The 16,269-nt window shown below is 48.5% G+C and overlaps 1 protein-coding gene across 1 annotated transcript; it reads right to left on the minus strand.

The window, feature by feature from the left end:
• Positions 1 to 2,647: 2,647 nt before the first annotated feature.
• On the minus strand, positions 2,648 to 14,007 carry LOC104077427 (histamine H2 receptor-like). Its single transcript, XM_009578668.1, has 6 exons — positions 13,720 to 14,007; positions 12,344 to 12,534; positions 11,762 to 11,844; positions 10,611 to 10,899; positions 4,411 to 4,587; positions 2,648 to 3,323 (listed from the first exon to the last, which is right to left on the minus strand). The coding sequence occupies exons 1-6, from the start codon at positions 14,005 to 14,007 to the stop codon at positions 2,648 to 2,650; spliced, it is 1,704 nt and encodes a 567-aa protein (XP_009576963.1).
• Positions 14,008 to 16,269: the final 2,262 nt, after the last annotated feature.

Below are 16,269 nucleotides of genomic sequence, written 5' to 3' on the forward strand. Positions count from 1 at the left end.
CTGGTGTGTGTTGTCCCTGACTTTGCTCCTTTTTGCTCCAGGGTTTGACTAAGAAAGTCTCCCCTAATCAGAGAGGTTTTCCTCTGAACTCAGGTCTTGCCTGCAAGCCCTCATTTCCCTGCCTCTCGCAGCTCCACTTGCTCTGCCCCACCAGTGGGAGAAGAGGACACTTCTCTCTGCTATGAAAAGTCCACCTGGGCTTCGACACCCCCATCAGCTCCAGGACTATTTCATCAGCTCTTCAGAGCCAGGCTACCCAGAGGGGGTGTAGAACCCATGTTCTTTTCCTTCTTTAAGTCAGGTTTTAATTATACTACACTTTCCTGTTCCATCCCTGTCCTTCTGCCAGATGATGTTCTTCAGTCAACTCAGACCACATGGTCAACCATGACAGAAAGACTGAAGGCCTTTGGTCTAATGTGCATTTGCTCTATGCTCACATCCTGGAAGGGAAAGCAAGGAAGGCAGGTTTTTCTCAGTTCTGTACAGATGACAGCAGCAGCTTTCCACCTTGTCTGTGAGATCCCAGTCTTTACATGATGGCCCTGGTGGCAGGAACATCTGATGGCTCATAAGTTTATTTGCCTTCTTTCAGTTTACAAACATCTAGAAACCAACTATCAGACTGTCTCAGGTCTTCCTGTGGCCATGGAAATCGGTGTGTACCTTTCTGCCACCTTTTTTTGCAAAGGGACGCCTGAACGCAGAGGCTAGCACAGCTGCCAGCTTACAGCCCCGCAGAAGGGACCCCTGCTCTCGGGCTCTGCTGCGCTGTGCGACACTGCGGTCCTGGCCTCTTCTTGCAGAGGATGTTGCCTATCCCTCAGCTCCCTCCCCACCGTAGCTCTTGGGGCTAAAACCCAATTCCTTGTCCTGTTTATCAAAATGAACTGGGTATCAGGAGCAAGAATCCTGCCCCATCCATCTTTGTGCCCACTGGACCTAGACGCTTCCCCCAGAATAAGGGCAGGATTGTGTCATTATTCTCCTTACCGTTGTTACTCTCCTTACCGCTTCCGTGTTGCTATTGGAGTCATAGGAGCTGGAACCCACTCCATGAAGAGTCATTTGACAGGAGTCCCAGCTTTGCAACCCCAGGTCAGGGCTGTTTCTTCTACCAGGCCCTTGAGAGAGAACTTCTGACCCTTGTACCAGTGTCTTCAGTAGCTGAGCTGCTCCAGGCAGTAGCTACTTGCTTTTTGCTACACCTCTGAGGACAGTCCTCTGCTACCTTTGAGCTGGAAGAGCAGAAGGACTCAGGACTTTCACTAACCCCTTTTTTTTTTTTATTTATTAACAAAATGACATTTTTCACCCCTCTGCGTGCCTCAGTCCAGCAGTTTTAGCATTAAATGTTAGCTCTTTCTGCTGTGTTTGCCCTGCTTCCCAGGCTGCAGAAGCCTTGCCTGTCCCAAGCAGGTGATTGAGCACTCAGAAAAAGCTATTTCATGAACCATCCTTGAAATGTTTCATGTCCACGGAAGATGGGTCTAAGAGCAGGCTCTGAGTGCAGTGACTCTCCCATGTAAACCAGCGTGAGAGCCCACCAGAACCGTGCCGGGGGAAGCGATGGCTGTTGTCTGAGCACTCACCAGCCCTCATGAGACCCTGCTACAGCAAAGCAGTGGTCCTGGGGGCTCAGCTCCTGCTCTTACTCACTGTTACGATGCTGCGGAGAGGTTCGGGAGCAGTCCTGCCTTGTCAGGGTAATCCTTCAGTGAGGTACTCCATGGCTCTCCTGTGGGAAGCCAGTGCTGTTCGATGCTGTTTGAAGTCCAGACAAGCACTTGGGAGTGGTAAAAATAACCATTCCCATTTATCATCATTTTTTTTTATGGCTGTGTGGTCCAGCGATACTCTATAGCTACGCTCATAGCATCAAGGCATAGACATCACAGTGCAAAACCCACAAATAAATAATAATTCCTCTTCACATCCCCTCTTTGGCTGGTCTTGGTCACCTGTAGTCCTCTTCAAACCCCCTGGGCACTCGGTGCTCTCGGTCTTACAAGCAAGTCTTGCTCATCTCCTGGAGTCTGCTCTTGCAGAATTAATAAGGGCTCTCACAGATAATTCACAGAAAGCCACTGAAATCTCTGAACCTCTCGATATTTCGGAAGCAAGTGAGTAGAAGCTTGAGCAACATCCCAGACTGGTGCCTTTGTAAAGAAGTGACCTCTGCTCTTTGACCACGTCTCTCCTAACTCCCATACACAGACTGACACAGGTGGAGTTATTAAAACTGTCAAATTTGTAATGGAAGCTGCAAGATGAGAGCTACGGTGGCTTGATAAGAAAGAAATACCGTCCCACCTTACATTGTAGATCACCAGGATGTACACAAAGACAAGTTCACGTTATGATACTGGTGGTTTTTTTTTCCCCCCAGCGTGAAGATTGAATTTATCTTTGGAAATGCTCATTAAAAAAATAATTACCCAGGAAGGAATTAGCTCCATTAGTTATAACAAATTGCCCCTAAAATATCAAAGTTCCTCATTTGTAAAACTGTGGAAGATGAAGAAATATATCTTTTTTGTATGCCCCCAGCTGTAATAATCCAGCCCCTCCTACCCTTTATTTTTCCATTAGGATGTGCTCCGGCACCTTCTGTACCACCACCTCCAGCAACTGATTCTGAATCCTGTTACTTGGGTTTGCCTTTCAGGGCACCATTGGGCACTGGCACCGTAATGCTATATTCTAGGTCTGGAGCCGTCTTGGAAAACGTGGCTATGGAAACCATGTCTTCTCCAATGTCCACCTGAGACCTGTGTCTGCAAATGAGCAGCTTCTTCAGGGCCCGTTGGAAGTCCCGGTTCAGGAAAGCGTAGAGCATTGGGTTGATGGTGGAGTTGCAATACCCTAACCAAGTGATGAACTTGAAGGTGTCAACCAAGACCGTGCTGGTGGAGTCGGTGCCTCTGGCAGCGAGCCAGACATTCAGGACAAAGTACGGCAGCCAGCACAGCACAAAGACTGAAATGATAATGCTAATGGTCCGCGTGGCCTTGTTCTCCAGCTGCAGATGGTTCTGCCGCTTGCTGTTGGGGTGGTAGTGAATCTCCAGGGTCTGAGACATGATACGAGTGGCCTTGAGCCGTGAAGCTCGGTAGATGAAGAAATACATGCTGCACATCACCATGAAGGGAACGAAAAAAGCCAGAGCAGAAGCCACGATGGCAAAAATCCAGTTGGTGACAAAGATGCATTCTCTGCCTGCATCAAAGTCCACCCCGGGGATCTCGTTCCAGCCTTGCATGACGGGAAGGAAGGAAATGAGGGAGGAGTATACCCAGACCGTGCAGGTCATCACGATGCATCTGCGAAAGGAAGAAGATGGGGAGGGGAGAGAGGATCTGAGTTATTCTGAGTTGAGAACATCCAGTACGATTCAATCCCCATAGTAACCCGTGTGGGATATCACCGCTCAGTAGTCCCCTGGGGCTCGCAGAAGGGGAAAAAGCCAGGGTACAACAAGTCCATACGTGAATGTCTCTAACGACGGGGTAATTGGGTCTGTAGTTTACAGAATTGGGGTCAGTGTGAAGGGTGCTCAGACCTGGCTGAAAAAAGAGGAGGAAAGGTTTTACAGAGGATTTTTGTTAATGTTTAAAACAACAGCATGTAGATTTTTCTGTTTGGTTTCAGCTTTAATATCTGGCCATTATCTTATCCTTTGAGGAGCAATCGGGGTGGAGCTGATGGACACCAGACGCTCAGCACCGCTGCAGCGCTTGCGCTGCGACACGGCGTGCGGCGCAGCCCCCTCCTCGTTTTGGCCGCTGCCCGCGCTCCACAAATCGTACGCAGCAAGATCTGCAGCGGCAAAAACATCCCCAAAAGAGCCTGAACCCACCTTGTAAAGCACCTGCAGCTGCAGTGTCCTCTCTGCCCACCCTCAGACAACTTTCCCCACCCTGCAGCCCTCATTTCAATGTTTCACACGAAACCTTGACAGGAGCTTAGACACTCATCCTGGTTCCTCTGCATTTCCCCCCTGAATATCACTTCAGAAAACATTGTGAGTTTAAGAGGGGGAAGACTACCGCTACATGAATTCTTCTGGGTGTCATTTCCTCTAGTCCTTGGGGAAATGCCCATGAAATGCCTGCAAAGGGCAGAAGTTGTTGGTACAAGTCCACACCACTGGTTTCTACCCCATTTTGCAACTCGTCCTTAACTCAAAAAGTGCTTTCCCAGGAGCACCATCAAACCAGCTCAGCTCTCCTTTTCTCCTGCACCACATTAAAAATTTTTCAGAGAGTTTTAAACGGCGCAAAGATCCTTTTGCCACATCGCTCTGCTTTTGGGCAGCAACTGCCAATAGCTCATTTGGTCCCGAGTCCATATAGGCCACGGTCAAGTACAAATCTGGAGGGACCCAAAGAGAGGAGCAACTCCACTCACCTGCCACGGGACATCCTTCTTGAATAGTGGTATGGGGTCACCACGGAGCAGTATCTGTCCAGGCTAATGAAGCACAAGGTGACGATGGACGCAGTGCAGAACATGACGTCAAAGGAGATCCAGACTTTGCAGAACAGCTTCCCGAACAGCCACATCCCCGTCACCTCGTAAATGATACTGCCAGAGAAAACAGGTAGAAATCAAAGCCAGAAGAACTGATTTCATCTATTTCTTCAAGACTCCACTGAGGTAACATCACATTTTAACGCGGCGGTACTAAAGATGGGTGTGCAGCTCAGTTAGACGGCAGGGCTTCATCCTCAAAGCACAACCCAAGGCCATAATCCACAGGTGGGCATGGCTGAAGAAGATCAAACCTATGCTTCTTGCCTGCACTCCGTTATAAGCAGGTGCCTCGAGAGAGGTGCTTTGCCCTCCAGAGCTCCCCAAATTTACATCTGCACAGCTTTGTTTATCACAGCTTTTTCCAGTGCCCTATGCAGCACAGACTTTTATGATTTCTCCCCAATTCCTGAGGCGTGGAAGATGCTCCCTCCTCCAAGAAACTCACTTCTCATCTGGTCTCATGCTTCAAAACTAGAGGATTTCAACTCTTGGTTAAAAAAACAAAGAAGTAAATCCTAGGAGGAAGCCTATGCAGCTTGTACGTTATGTAGCTCACAAATGCCTCAGCGAGGTAAATACACCAGCAAAAAGCAGGCGTTATGCCAAAATTATTTCTAACAAAGTCAAGAGGGGCCTGTAAGAAGTGAGGAGCGAAGGAAGGAACATATGGCAGCTGTAGGAAGGCTGATGCATGTTTCTATAGCATTCAATTAGACGCCATTCGCTTCCCCTTTCTTTCACCAGCTTTCTGCAACTCCGGGGGTGGTGCCGAAAAAACCACTGTGTGCGAAGTTGATGTGACAGGCTGAGTAACTACCTAGTCCTGCAAAGCTTTAATTATCCTGTAACTTCACAGCTTGCTGGTCAAATACAGTGAAAGAGGGGCTGCCGCAGCGCGCTCAGGTGGGCTCTGCCGTCCAGCAAGGGCAGAAAGAGTCAACTTGATGTCAGAGGAGTTAGAAACCAACCCCCGCTCTGCATCTAATTAGCAGCAACTCATTAAAATGACTTTATGAAGGTTCTTTTAGAGCACAACTAACGTAAGCGGGTACAGTGCCAGCTGAAGGGCCCCAGCCCTCGGCAGCTTTTTGTTACGCAGGATGCTATGGAAAAATTCAAGCAAACGTTAATCTAGAGCTGAACCTGGCCCTACGCCGTGGTGGTCTCCACATGGGCAGCGTGGAGGGTCCCACTGCGCACACGTGGAAAGGTTTCATGGCTCTTTTTTAGATGGGGAAACGAGACATATAGAAATTGAAGCACGGGTCCAGTAACGGACTTGGGTGCCTTGGTGCCACTCCTGAGAAGCCCTCAAAGCCTGTGGTGCGAGCGCTGCGGCCATCCAGAAGTGGACCGTGCTGCTGTCATGAACATCCCTGCACACAGATCCCAGCTGAGCAGGTACCTAGCTCCCTTCAGCATCTGGTGGGATGCTCCTGACCTAGGAGGTGTTCTCACAGCACAGGGTAGGAGATACTTGTTCCCTCTTCCCTGATGCATAAAGTTTCTGCAGGCTGGAAATTATGGTGATTAAAAAGGAATAATAAAAGCCCAAAGAAATGCACAGTATGAGCAGAAGTGAAGTCACCTCCATGTTTCACTTATGCTTGCAAAAGAAAAGAGTAGCTGGAAATAGTCAGCCTGGAAATGACTGGGCTGGCTGGAGTACCCAGACGACAAGCTAAGCACAGCCGCTCCTGCAAACAAGCCAAACCAGGAACAAAGCAGAAGTCTCTCTCTTATGAAATTAAGGCACCAGGCGACAACCTTGGTTTTCCTTTCTATCACAAAACCTCTTATTCCTGAAACAAACTGGCTCCCAAGATCATTTCTTTTCCTTCCCTTGTGCTAACATGCCGACTGAGGAGCAAACAGCAATTCAAAAGAGCAATATAGATACGAAGCCGAGACGGTGGGAAAGATGTGGACCAAGAGCCATTCCATCATAGAATCATAAAGGTTGGAAAAGACCTTTAAGATCATCGAATCCAACCGTCAACCCAACACTACCATGCCCACTAAACCATGTCCCTAAGCGCCTCATCTACACGTCTTTTAAATACTTCCAGGGATGGGGACTCCACCACTTCCCTGGGCAGCCTCTTCCAAGGCCTGACCACTCTTTCAGTAAAGAAGTTTTTCCTAATGCCCAGTCTAAACCTCCCTTGGTGCAACTTGAGGCCATTTCCTCTCATCCTATCGCTTGTTACTTGGGAGAAGAGACCAACCCCCACCTCGCTACAACCTCCTTTCAGGTAGTTGTAGAGCGCGATGAGGTCTCCCCTCAGCCTCCTCTTCTCCAGCCTAAACAGCCCCAGTTCCCTCAGCCGCTCCTCATCAGACTTGTGCTCCAGACCCTTCACCAGCTTCGTTGCCCTTCTCTGGACACGCTCCAGCACCTCAATGTCCTTCTTGTCATGAGGGGCCCAAAACTGAACACAGGATTCGAGGTGTGGCCTCACCAGGGCCGAGTACAGGGGCACGATCACCTCCCTCCTCCTGCTGGCCACACTAGTTCTGATACAGGCCAGGATGCCGTTGGCCTTCTTGGCCACCTGGGCACACTGCCGGCTCATGTTCAGCCGGCTGTCAACCAGCACCCCCAGGTCCTTTTCCTCTGGGCAGCTGGGTGAACAACGCCCAATGGAGATGGCAGAATCTGTTCCTCACCATATGGCCCACCAAGACCTGGAAAGGCCAGAGCATTCAGGAGGGGCACAAAGCATCAATCGTGCTCTGCTCTTTGCTTGCTTTTGTAATTTTTTTGGTTTTGTTAAGTAAGACATCACTCTCCTAGGTGGGCTGTTTTCTCTCTGGCTGCATACCGAAGGCATTGGTTTTCATGCAATCCTTCCCCCCTTGTAATGCCCTCTACCGTCCTTTGATAGGACAAGGCGGAATGGTTTTAAACTAAAAGAGGGTAGATTTAGACTAGATATAAGGACAAAATTTGTTATGATGAGGGCGGTGAAACACTGGCACAGGTTGCCCAGAGAGGTGGTAGATGCCCCATCCCTGGAAATATTCAAGGTCAGGTTGGACGGGGCTCTGAGCACCCTGATCTAGCTGAAGATGTCCCAGCCCATGGCAGGGGGGTTGGACTAGATGACCTTTAAAGTTCCCTTCTAACCCAAACCATTCTATGATTCTATGATCTTTCCCCTCCCCTTATATTATTCACAGCTGTGGTCCCCTCCTGATCCCTGCTGTGCCCTTCTCCTTTCTTGCTGGGCATGAGAAGCCACAGACAGATTTCCCCATGAAACATGTTTTCAGCTGCTTCTTCTCATTCCTTCCATACTTTCCTGGGAGCCTACAAGTAGGAATCATCCAATTTCTTTCCCCTTGGCGTTCCTAACTGAGCAAAACCTAATGCCAAATTCCCTCCTTCTCCTTGCCAAGGAAAAGGTCCTACTCCAGTGATGAAGGATGCCGTCAGTCTTACAGGGGGAAATTACAGCTGCCGAGACACCTACCTGCCTTTGCTCTTTGCTACCGCTCACTCCCATCACCCAGATTGCAAATACCACGTCAGTAGGTGGGAGGCAGAAGTAACAAGGATGCTGAGTAACTGGAAATGCCCAAAATCCATTTAGAAAAAAAAGAAGAAATCGAGGACAGATATACCCAAGCATGAGCTCAACGTGGAGACACCAGAGGAGTCATCAGGTGGACAACAGGCAAATTTGGAGAGGAAGCAGTGATAGCAATCATCAGCTGCAACTCACTCCAAAGCAGTTGTTCAGCTTTTGTCTTCTTTGAGCAAAGGGGGTGCTGCCATTCCTGGGTAAGATGGGGGTAATGGAGAAGGTGATCTCCTGGAGGGATGGTTGGAGTGGGTGGAAGAGCAGGGGATGCTGTGCAGTCCCAGAGAGGAGCCCACCTGGGCCGGACTGGGATGAAAACCCCTCATTTCTGGGCTTAACAAGAACATGGAAAGGAGAAGAAAAATAGCCCAGGGAAATGCCAGGTAGCAGAAAGATTGTTGCTTTAGCTAATCTTGGGTGTCTGACACACTGTTTTTCTCTTTCTAGGAGGCTGAAATGGTCTGCTGCATTTTATTGCAGTGACCTTGTCTGAGCTTCTCTTGGGAAAAAAAAATAGCATGTGCTACTGTCGACAGGAGCGCAGGGATCGTTCCTGCATCCCCTCCGGGCAGGGCAGGGGGAACCACGCTGTTGTGCAGGTAAGCCCAGTTCAGGCCCTGCAGACTCCACCATTCCCAGTTGCAGCCCAGCTCCAGCCCAGTTTAGCCTGGCAGCTGGAAATGGGGAAGAAAGCGGATAGCCAGACTGCTGCAACATCAGCCAGGTCCTCACCCACACACCCGCTCGGAGCTGCTGGCGATCCTCAGGGAACAAGATCAGCCAAGCTGGAGACCCTTCCCATCCCAGTCTGGCCAAGAGCCACTTCCACAATCCCATCTTTCTCCAACATAGAGCAAAACCCCCACTATCAGCAATACAAATCTCCTGGTTAAGTCACCACCCTCACTCCCACCTTCGTATTCCTCATTCCCCGAGGTAGGAGAGGTTCGACCATCGTACAGCGGAGCTGCAACCCAAGCCCCCAGGGCAGATATTTGTAGCACCAGGTAGAGGGGAGAGACAGGTGAATACCGATGGATGATTTCACAACCTGAACTTAAAAATTCACCGAGCTTAGAATTGAAATTGGCAGTAATATTTTTTAAAGGGCATCATTCACTGCTTTTTTTTTTTTTTTCCCCCACCTGACGCTATAAACTTATAACTCGGTTTGTAATTGCTTGTTGGGAAGATATCTTGGGGTGCCAAATTCAAAAGCGTAGGCAGCCCTGTGAGAAGCACAGAACGTGAGAAGAGTTCAGCTTCTTCACATTGCTCCAAGAGCACTAAATAGGGTGCAGCCCCCCGCTTTACACAAACCTACGGCCGTTCTGCAGCCCAGGACAGCCAGAGCCCACAGGTAAACTGGTTTCTGGATTTGGTTTACTATGTTTTAGCCAGGTAGTGAGGCTCCTGTAAATATAAACCTCAAGCAGGGAGAACTGCCCTCTGAAGTGCCTCTTCCTCCATCAAATATAGGGGGAGCCTAAATTACCCTACTTACACTAAAATAAAATCCTTACATTTACGCAGAGAGAGGGGAGATGGCCTTTGTCCCCGTGTCAACACTGCCAGTTACCGATGTGCGATGCAGTCAGGCAATAGGGGCAAAACAATTCCCCCAAGTGCAGCGAATCCCGTTTGTTATCCCACTGCAGACTGCAATTCTTCTAGTCTGTTTATGCAGGCAAAAGATTTATTTTGCAAGGTCGCCAGCCTTCCCCACAAACTCCACAGGTACGTTGTCTGAACCAGAAGGAACAATCAAAATTCTGTGTTTCACCAAGAATATGAAGAATAATATCTCTGCAATAGCCTTTCAGGTTCAGTAATATGAAATCATCTGTTTTCTTACACTAGTAAGGACCTTTTTTACTTCTCCCTCCCACTACCAGAAAATAAAAGATAAGGTTAAAGAAGTGTAAAATTGAAAGCACAGAATTTAACTCCACTGATTTCAATAGTCATTCTTGATTAAGAAAAATGAGGGAAAAATATACTCCGTGATTTGCTCTACCTTTGAAATGCATGATCAGCGCAGTCATTGCACTTAATGCTGACACACCAGTGACAGTCCTCATCTCACATTCCCCAAACACTCAGAGCATGAAAAAATCATCTAGCAACCATGCTGGCCCCACGTGCAACACAGAGCTAGTCCTGGAAGAGGGGACTCATCACACTGGAGCCACCTGAAAAGCTGGATACCTGGTTCAGACCAGCAGCCAGGGTCCCTCTGGAGCCAACAGGAAAAATACCCTTGGGAAGTTTCCTCCATTCAGAAACAAGGGACCCATTATAAAGGGTAGGGAAACCGAGGCACAGAAGCACATACAGTCACTGACCCACCGTTAAGCTCTTTGAAGAGCCCAGCCCTAAGCACAGCACGTGAACTTCTAGCCTGCTCAGGCAGCGGCCGCGAAGCTAGGAGAGATGACGTTGCACGCACACATCGCCGTCTGACCTTACCTTACAAGCACTTCTTACCTAAAGGGCATGACCAGACAAGCTACAAGGAAATCTGCCATGGCTAAGGACATGATAAACATATAGGTGACGGTGCGCAGCCTTTTTTCCACCACCGGGCAGATGAAGACTACTGTATTTCCCAGGAGCGTGATCAAGTCAATGAGGGTTAGTATCAGCCCAATGACCACCTCCTGGAGGCCGATCCCTGCCCAGTTGCCACCTCCTTTCACGAAGGAGGAGGCAGCAGAGGAGAAATTAGAGAGCCAAGATTCGTTTTTGTCCATCAGCATCTTCCCACTGTTAAAATCTGAAAGAGAGGAAAGGGGAAAAAAAATAAATAAGGACTTTAACGCACATGACTTGGAGGTCTACGAAAAGAACTACAGAAATAATGTTTATGCTTCATTTACTTCAAGAAAAATCCACACACACACCCTGCTGTGCCATCACTGCCCCATGGTTATCAGTCCATTAGAAGTGTCTCAAATCCTGAGGTGAGGACAAATGTGCAGCATTGGCTGAAGTCCTTCATGGCAGTTAAAAGCCCTCCTGTGAACAAAAATGCATCATCAGGCGAAGCGTGATACAAAAGAAAAAAAAAGAAAACCACTGAGCGCAGAGGGAGGACAAACAAGCAACTGAAATCCAAAATTAAAGCAGCTCTGCTAAATCCGACTGAAGAGCATGCCATGTCCACAAAATATGGGGGTTGGAACTAGATGATCTTTAAGGTCCCTTCCGACCCAAACCATTCTACGATTCTATATTCTCATTATCATCTTTGCCACCCACAGCCCAGGTGAGGCTGCTTGCCCAGGCTGGCTGCTTTCCTAACCCCACTATTCAGTACGTGCTCTGCCCTGGAGTTGTCCTGGTACTTTTTTAGGCTCTGAAGTTAAGAGCTTTTTACTACCACGGTGGGCAGCTCCATCCTACAGTCTGAACGGCCGTGAAGAGCTGCCAGCAACCACACAGGGAGCTTAATGCAAGTAAGGAAGTAATCGAGGCGTCTCGGGTGCAGCGGTGACCTCAGACTCATGTCCCCTTCTGTGCCCAGCTGGGAGAGGATGCTCCCAATTCCGTAACGGGGGACTTTTCAGTCGAGGAAATTCACGTGCTTGTGTCCACAGCTCAGTTCCCAGACTTTGACCGAGTGGTGTCACAGGTACCCGGGAAGGTGGGAATGATGCGCTGCGAAAAATCCAGCAGTTCAAAATTCACTGGTGTGGCTAATGGGAACACAAAGACAAAACTTGTGGGGAAAAGAAAATTATAGAAATATTTCCAGACATCAAATTGTTATATTTGAATACCGCCACTTCTCCTGGGCTCTGCTTCCACAGCACCCTCAGGTCGAGCCCACATCTCCAGGGCATCACTACGGAGTGCAGCATGAGAATGGGTCAGGATAAACGTCCATGTGGTCCAACATGCCTTATCTCACAGTGGCCAAACTTTGCCTTAGGAGGATTATAAGAACAAGGCAGCACATAGCAAAATTTCCCCGATGTCTGTTTTTCCTTCCAGCAGCCTATGATCCTGAATTACCTCTAACAATGGCTTCAAGGACTTCTAAATCATGAAGTTGTCCCACTTCCCCTTTGGCCAATGCATACTTTTAGCATCTGTGACCTCTTATTGCAACAACTTCCACAGCTCAGCTACGCACTGTGCAAAGAAACACCTCTTTTTGCTTGTTTTGAGCCCGTCACCAGCTAGTTTCGTGGGCCTTGTATTGAAAGAGACATCACGCAAGCAAATCCCCATCCACTCTCTCAATGCCACTGGTGGGCTCTTTAACCTCTGTCACACCCCCCAGCCCCCTCGTCATCTCTTGGTCAGGCTCAGGAGCCTTCGCCGACTTGCTCATTCCTCGTACAGAAGCGATTGAGGACTCCCGGCCATCCCTCCGGCTATTCCGAGCCTCTGAGATGAACCAAAACTGCAAACAATTTCCAAGAGGTAAATGCACTGTGGATTTATATAAGGGCATAACGATGTTCTCTGTTTCGTCCTGCTTCCCTTTCATAACGATCCCTAACGTGGTTTGCTGCTTTTGATTGGCACTTAGCACCGAGCTGACCTTTCCACGGGACTGCCTATCGCCATCCAAAGATCTCGTTCCTGAGCAGTAACAGTCAGCTCAGAGCCCGCTGCTTTACATAGGAAAATAGGATGAAATGAGGAAATTAGGTTCTCTCCATTTTCCCCAAACTCCATCACTTCACAGTTGAATTTCTTCTTCCATTTTAATGCTCACTGAGCCTCATAAAAGCTTTTCTGCAATTAAGTCAGGCCTTGTCCTTCATGCCCTGATTAAACTTTGTTTCACCTGCAAATATCACCACTTCACGATTCACAATTTTTCCAATTAGAGATTTATTGAACCCCACATATCCCAGCCCCTATCCCTCTAAAGAGCATTGCTGACCTCTCTTCCACACGGGAACTCGCCATCCACTTCCCCCCTGCATTTCACCTTTCAGACAAGTATTTATTCACACAAGGAACTTCCTTCTTAACTCAGGACTAATAAGTTTCCTTAAAAGCCCCCGCCATGAGGGACCGTATTGAAAACCTTTCCGAAACCCAAGCAGACTACACCAACTAGGTGCTTCTCATCCACACACTTGCTGACTTCTTCCAAGCACTCCCGTAGGATTGTGAGGCTGGGCTGCCTTTTGTAAACGCAAAACTGACCTTTTCCTTGCATGTAATCGTGTGTTACTGCACCCACTCATCCTTCAAAACTCTCAGCTCCCTTCCCTGACTTCTGTTTACTTGCTGGGTTTAGTGGTTTCCTTTCTTTCAAGTTAAAAAATAAAAATGCAAAAATAAAAATCAAGACTTAACTAAAGCTGCCTAGAAAAAATTAAGAAGGAAAGCTCCTCCTCTGCCCCTCCTCACCGGAGCTGGGACTTGCTGACTGAGACCTGAAGCTCTCCTGCTCCTCCAGCAGCTTTGTTGGACAGCAAGCTCTGCAGCAGGCCCGTGAGCAGGCGCTGCTACAAGTCTACAGGGTGTCTTAAGTACATCAGTCTTAATGAAAATGATCCTTGGACAACATTTCACACCCTGATAACACCCCATAAAAACAAAATTAAAAAATCCCGTCTCCAGCTCTCACGTTATTGACAGGAAAGAGGACAATCTGCGCCATTCTTTCTAACAACCCCACTGAGGATGTCATCAAGCTGGATGGGCTCCTGCGGAACAGTTTGATTTCAATGCAACCACACGTCGTGGCAGAAAAATTGTTCAGCCCGTTCTCCTCCCTACGTGGTCCGCACAGGCGGCACAGTGACTGCTGGCTGGCAAAACCACGCGGTGACAACGTGGTGACAATGCATGGCCGCACAGCCGGCCGAGTTGCAGAACCTGCCACTGCAAGGTCCATTACATGGTCCACGTCCATCTTCCAGCTCATCTGCCATCTCCCATACCTGCTGGGAGATGCTGGTGTCCTCACACCTCCGGGGCCTCTGCAAGGTCTGGAAACAGTCCTCTGATTTCCACTTTGAGTTGACCCCCAAGCAGTTTAAGCACATGAACACCACCCAGTCAGCCCTATGTTCTCCCAGAAGAGTGTGCAGCATTAAGACAGGCTCCCAAGACATGAACAGCAAAAACCAGGTTTAATGAAAAATCAATGGTTTCAAAAAATCAATGTCACATTTTAAGGTTTCAAAAATCAGGTCTTAAAGTTTTAAAAAAATCAATGTCAAATTTTTGGTCCATGGCCTTGAATAATCATAGATGAGAATGCTGGATTCGTTACTTGGGGTTTTTAGATGTAACACTGAAACAAGAAGGTTTAAAAGTCACATCTTCCTTCTCCTGCAAGCGACGACTGTGCTCACAACGGTTGTTAGGTATGTATAAGTGTTAGTACAACTCTAATTAAAGCAGATAATTACTTACACAACGTTGCTCTGGTAGTGATCTCTGAACACACACTGCACTCAAACTTTCAGTAGAATTAGGACACAGCTATTTTTCATCTTCGGAAGCTCTCCATGCTACTCAAGTACCACCTTAGCCACCAGCCTGGGTTAAAAGGTCTTCTCAAGTGAAAAACTGACAGCAGGTTGCTTCACGCAGGATACGTCTAGGAGCACGACACAACGATGCACAAATACATGAGACAAATGTGCCCACACTCACAAAACATTAGAGGAACACTCTCTTGGTCGTACTGGTTTTTGGTCAACACAAAGACAGGCTGAGGGACTGGAAACGAGACTCTCCTCATTTGACACCCATGATTTCTCCCACAACAAAAAAGAAGGGATGACGGATGCTTGAAACTGCAGGTTTGAACCCCGAACTCTAAGTCAGGGTGCAGACCACAGGGTCCTGCTGCTCCTGGCTCCTTTTCAAGGATCCCCAGGCAGAGAGCCCCTGGAAGCTCATCCGCAGGCGAGATGTGCCATCCTTCCGAGGGATGTACTTCCACAACTTAAATATTGGAGCTTTTAAATTCTCCTATGATGAGTTGCAGCAGCTCCTGTGGTTAGGCCGCTGATACAGCGCAGGGTCTTTCTTTAATATCAGTCTTTCAGCCTTTCCTGTAAGGAGCCTTCTTAAATCAATGGGATAAATGCCCAGTTGTACCATGACGTGGGATCATCCCAGGTTTCTGGGGATCTCAGATGCCTTAGGGTTTGGGTTGTTCGTATTCGGACGTTACTGTTTTGCTTCACTTCAAAAATTGATGGGCTAGATTCTGTTCTCAGTCTGCTTGAGAGAAGCAACTCCAACATTTCAGCAGTTTTCCTTTAATATACTGATTTTTTCAGCAGACAAAGCCCAAATAAAAGGTTAATTTCACCACTAAATGGTAGAATTTGATGGCAGGGGAGGAAAAAAAGCTCTGCAATCTCAAGGCTGACTGCATTTTAAAATCTTAGAGGAATTATGAAAATTGGAAATATATTTGCTGCCTGACTCTGCTCCTCTGCTAAACCAAGTACAAATCAGCGTATGGCAGCACGCAACCGTACCTGCCCCAGGACCTCAAAACACATTTCCCTCCTCCCCTCTGCCACGTGCCGAGACTGCAGCAGTTCAGTAATTTGTCAAACAGTGCATTGCTCTGCAAGGCTGGTGTGCGGTGATAAAGGAGGAGGAACATCCCTGGGGATGCTTCCACCTGTAAAACACGCATTCAAGGAGGCCACGCAGCAAGAGAGCCTTTGCACTGACTTTCCTTCTCTCTCTCTCTTCCTCCATCCAACTTTCCCATTCGAAGGGCAGCATTGCTCAGGGCACGAACGGTTTCTTTCCACCCCCAAATCAGCGCAGAACAACTCCTACAACCTCTCAGACAGCTAACCAGCCCCAGGTCTGGAAACCCAGCAGAGGCAAACGCGCGATCCTTACCTTGAAAACTGACGGTTGAACACAGCCAGCCAGCTGAAGCAGCGCAGCGGTACCGCCGAGCCGGGTGCGCGGTGCTTTTCCCAGCAGCAGGGTACAAGGGACCCACGCCAGCTCCAGATCCCATCCCACGGAGCTGCTCCCAGCCTGACTGTGCGTGGCCAATGGTTTCTGCCCCGGTGCAGAATGTCGAACCCGCACCGCTGCGAACAGCACAGCGGTTTGCCCTTTGAGATCTGCCCCCCCCAGCAGAAGTGCCCGTTCTTCCGCAGCAAAAGCGAGTCTATTGCAACCGCTT

This window comes from Fulmarus glacialis, unplaced genomic scaffold (genome assembly GCF_000690835.1).
Source record: "Fulmarus glacialis isolate BGI_N327 unplaced genomic scaffold, ASM69083v1 scaffold3965, whole genome shotgun sequence".
NCBI lineage: Eukaryota > Metazoa > Chordata > Aves > Procellariiformes > Procellariidae > Fulmarus > Fulmarus glacialis.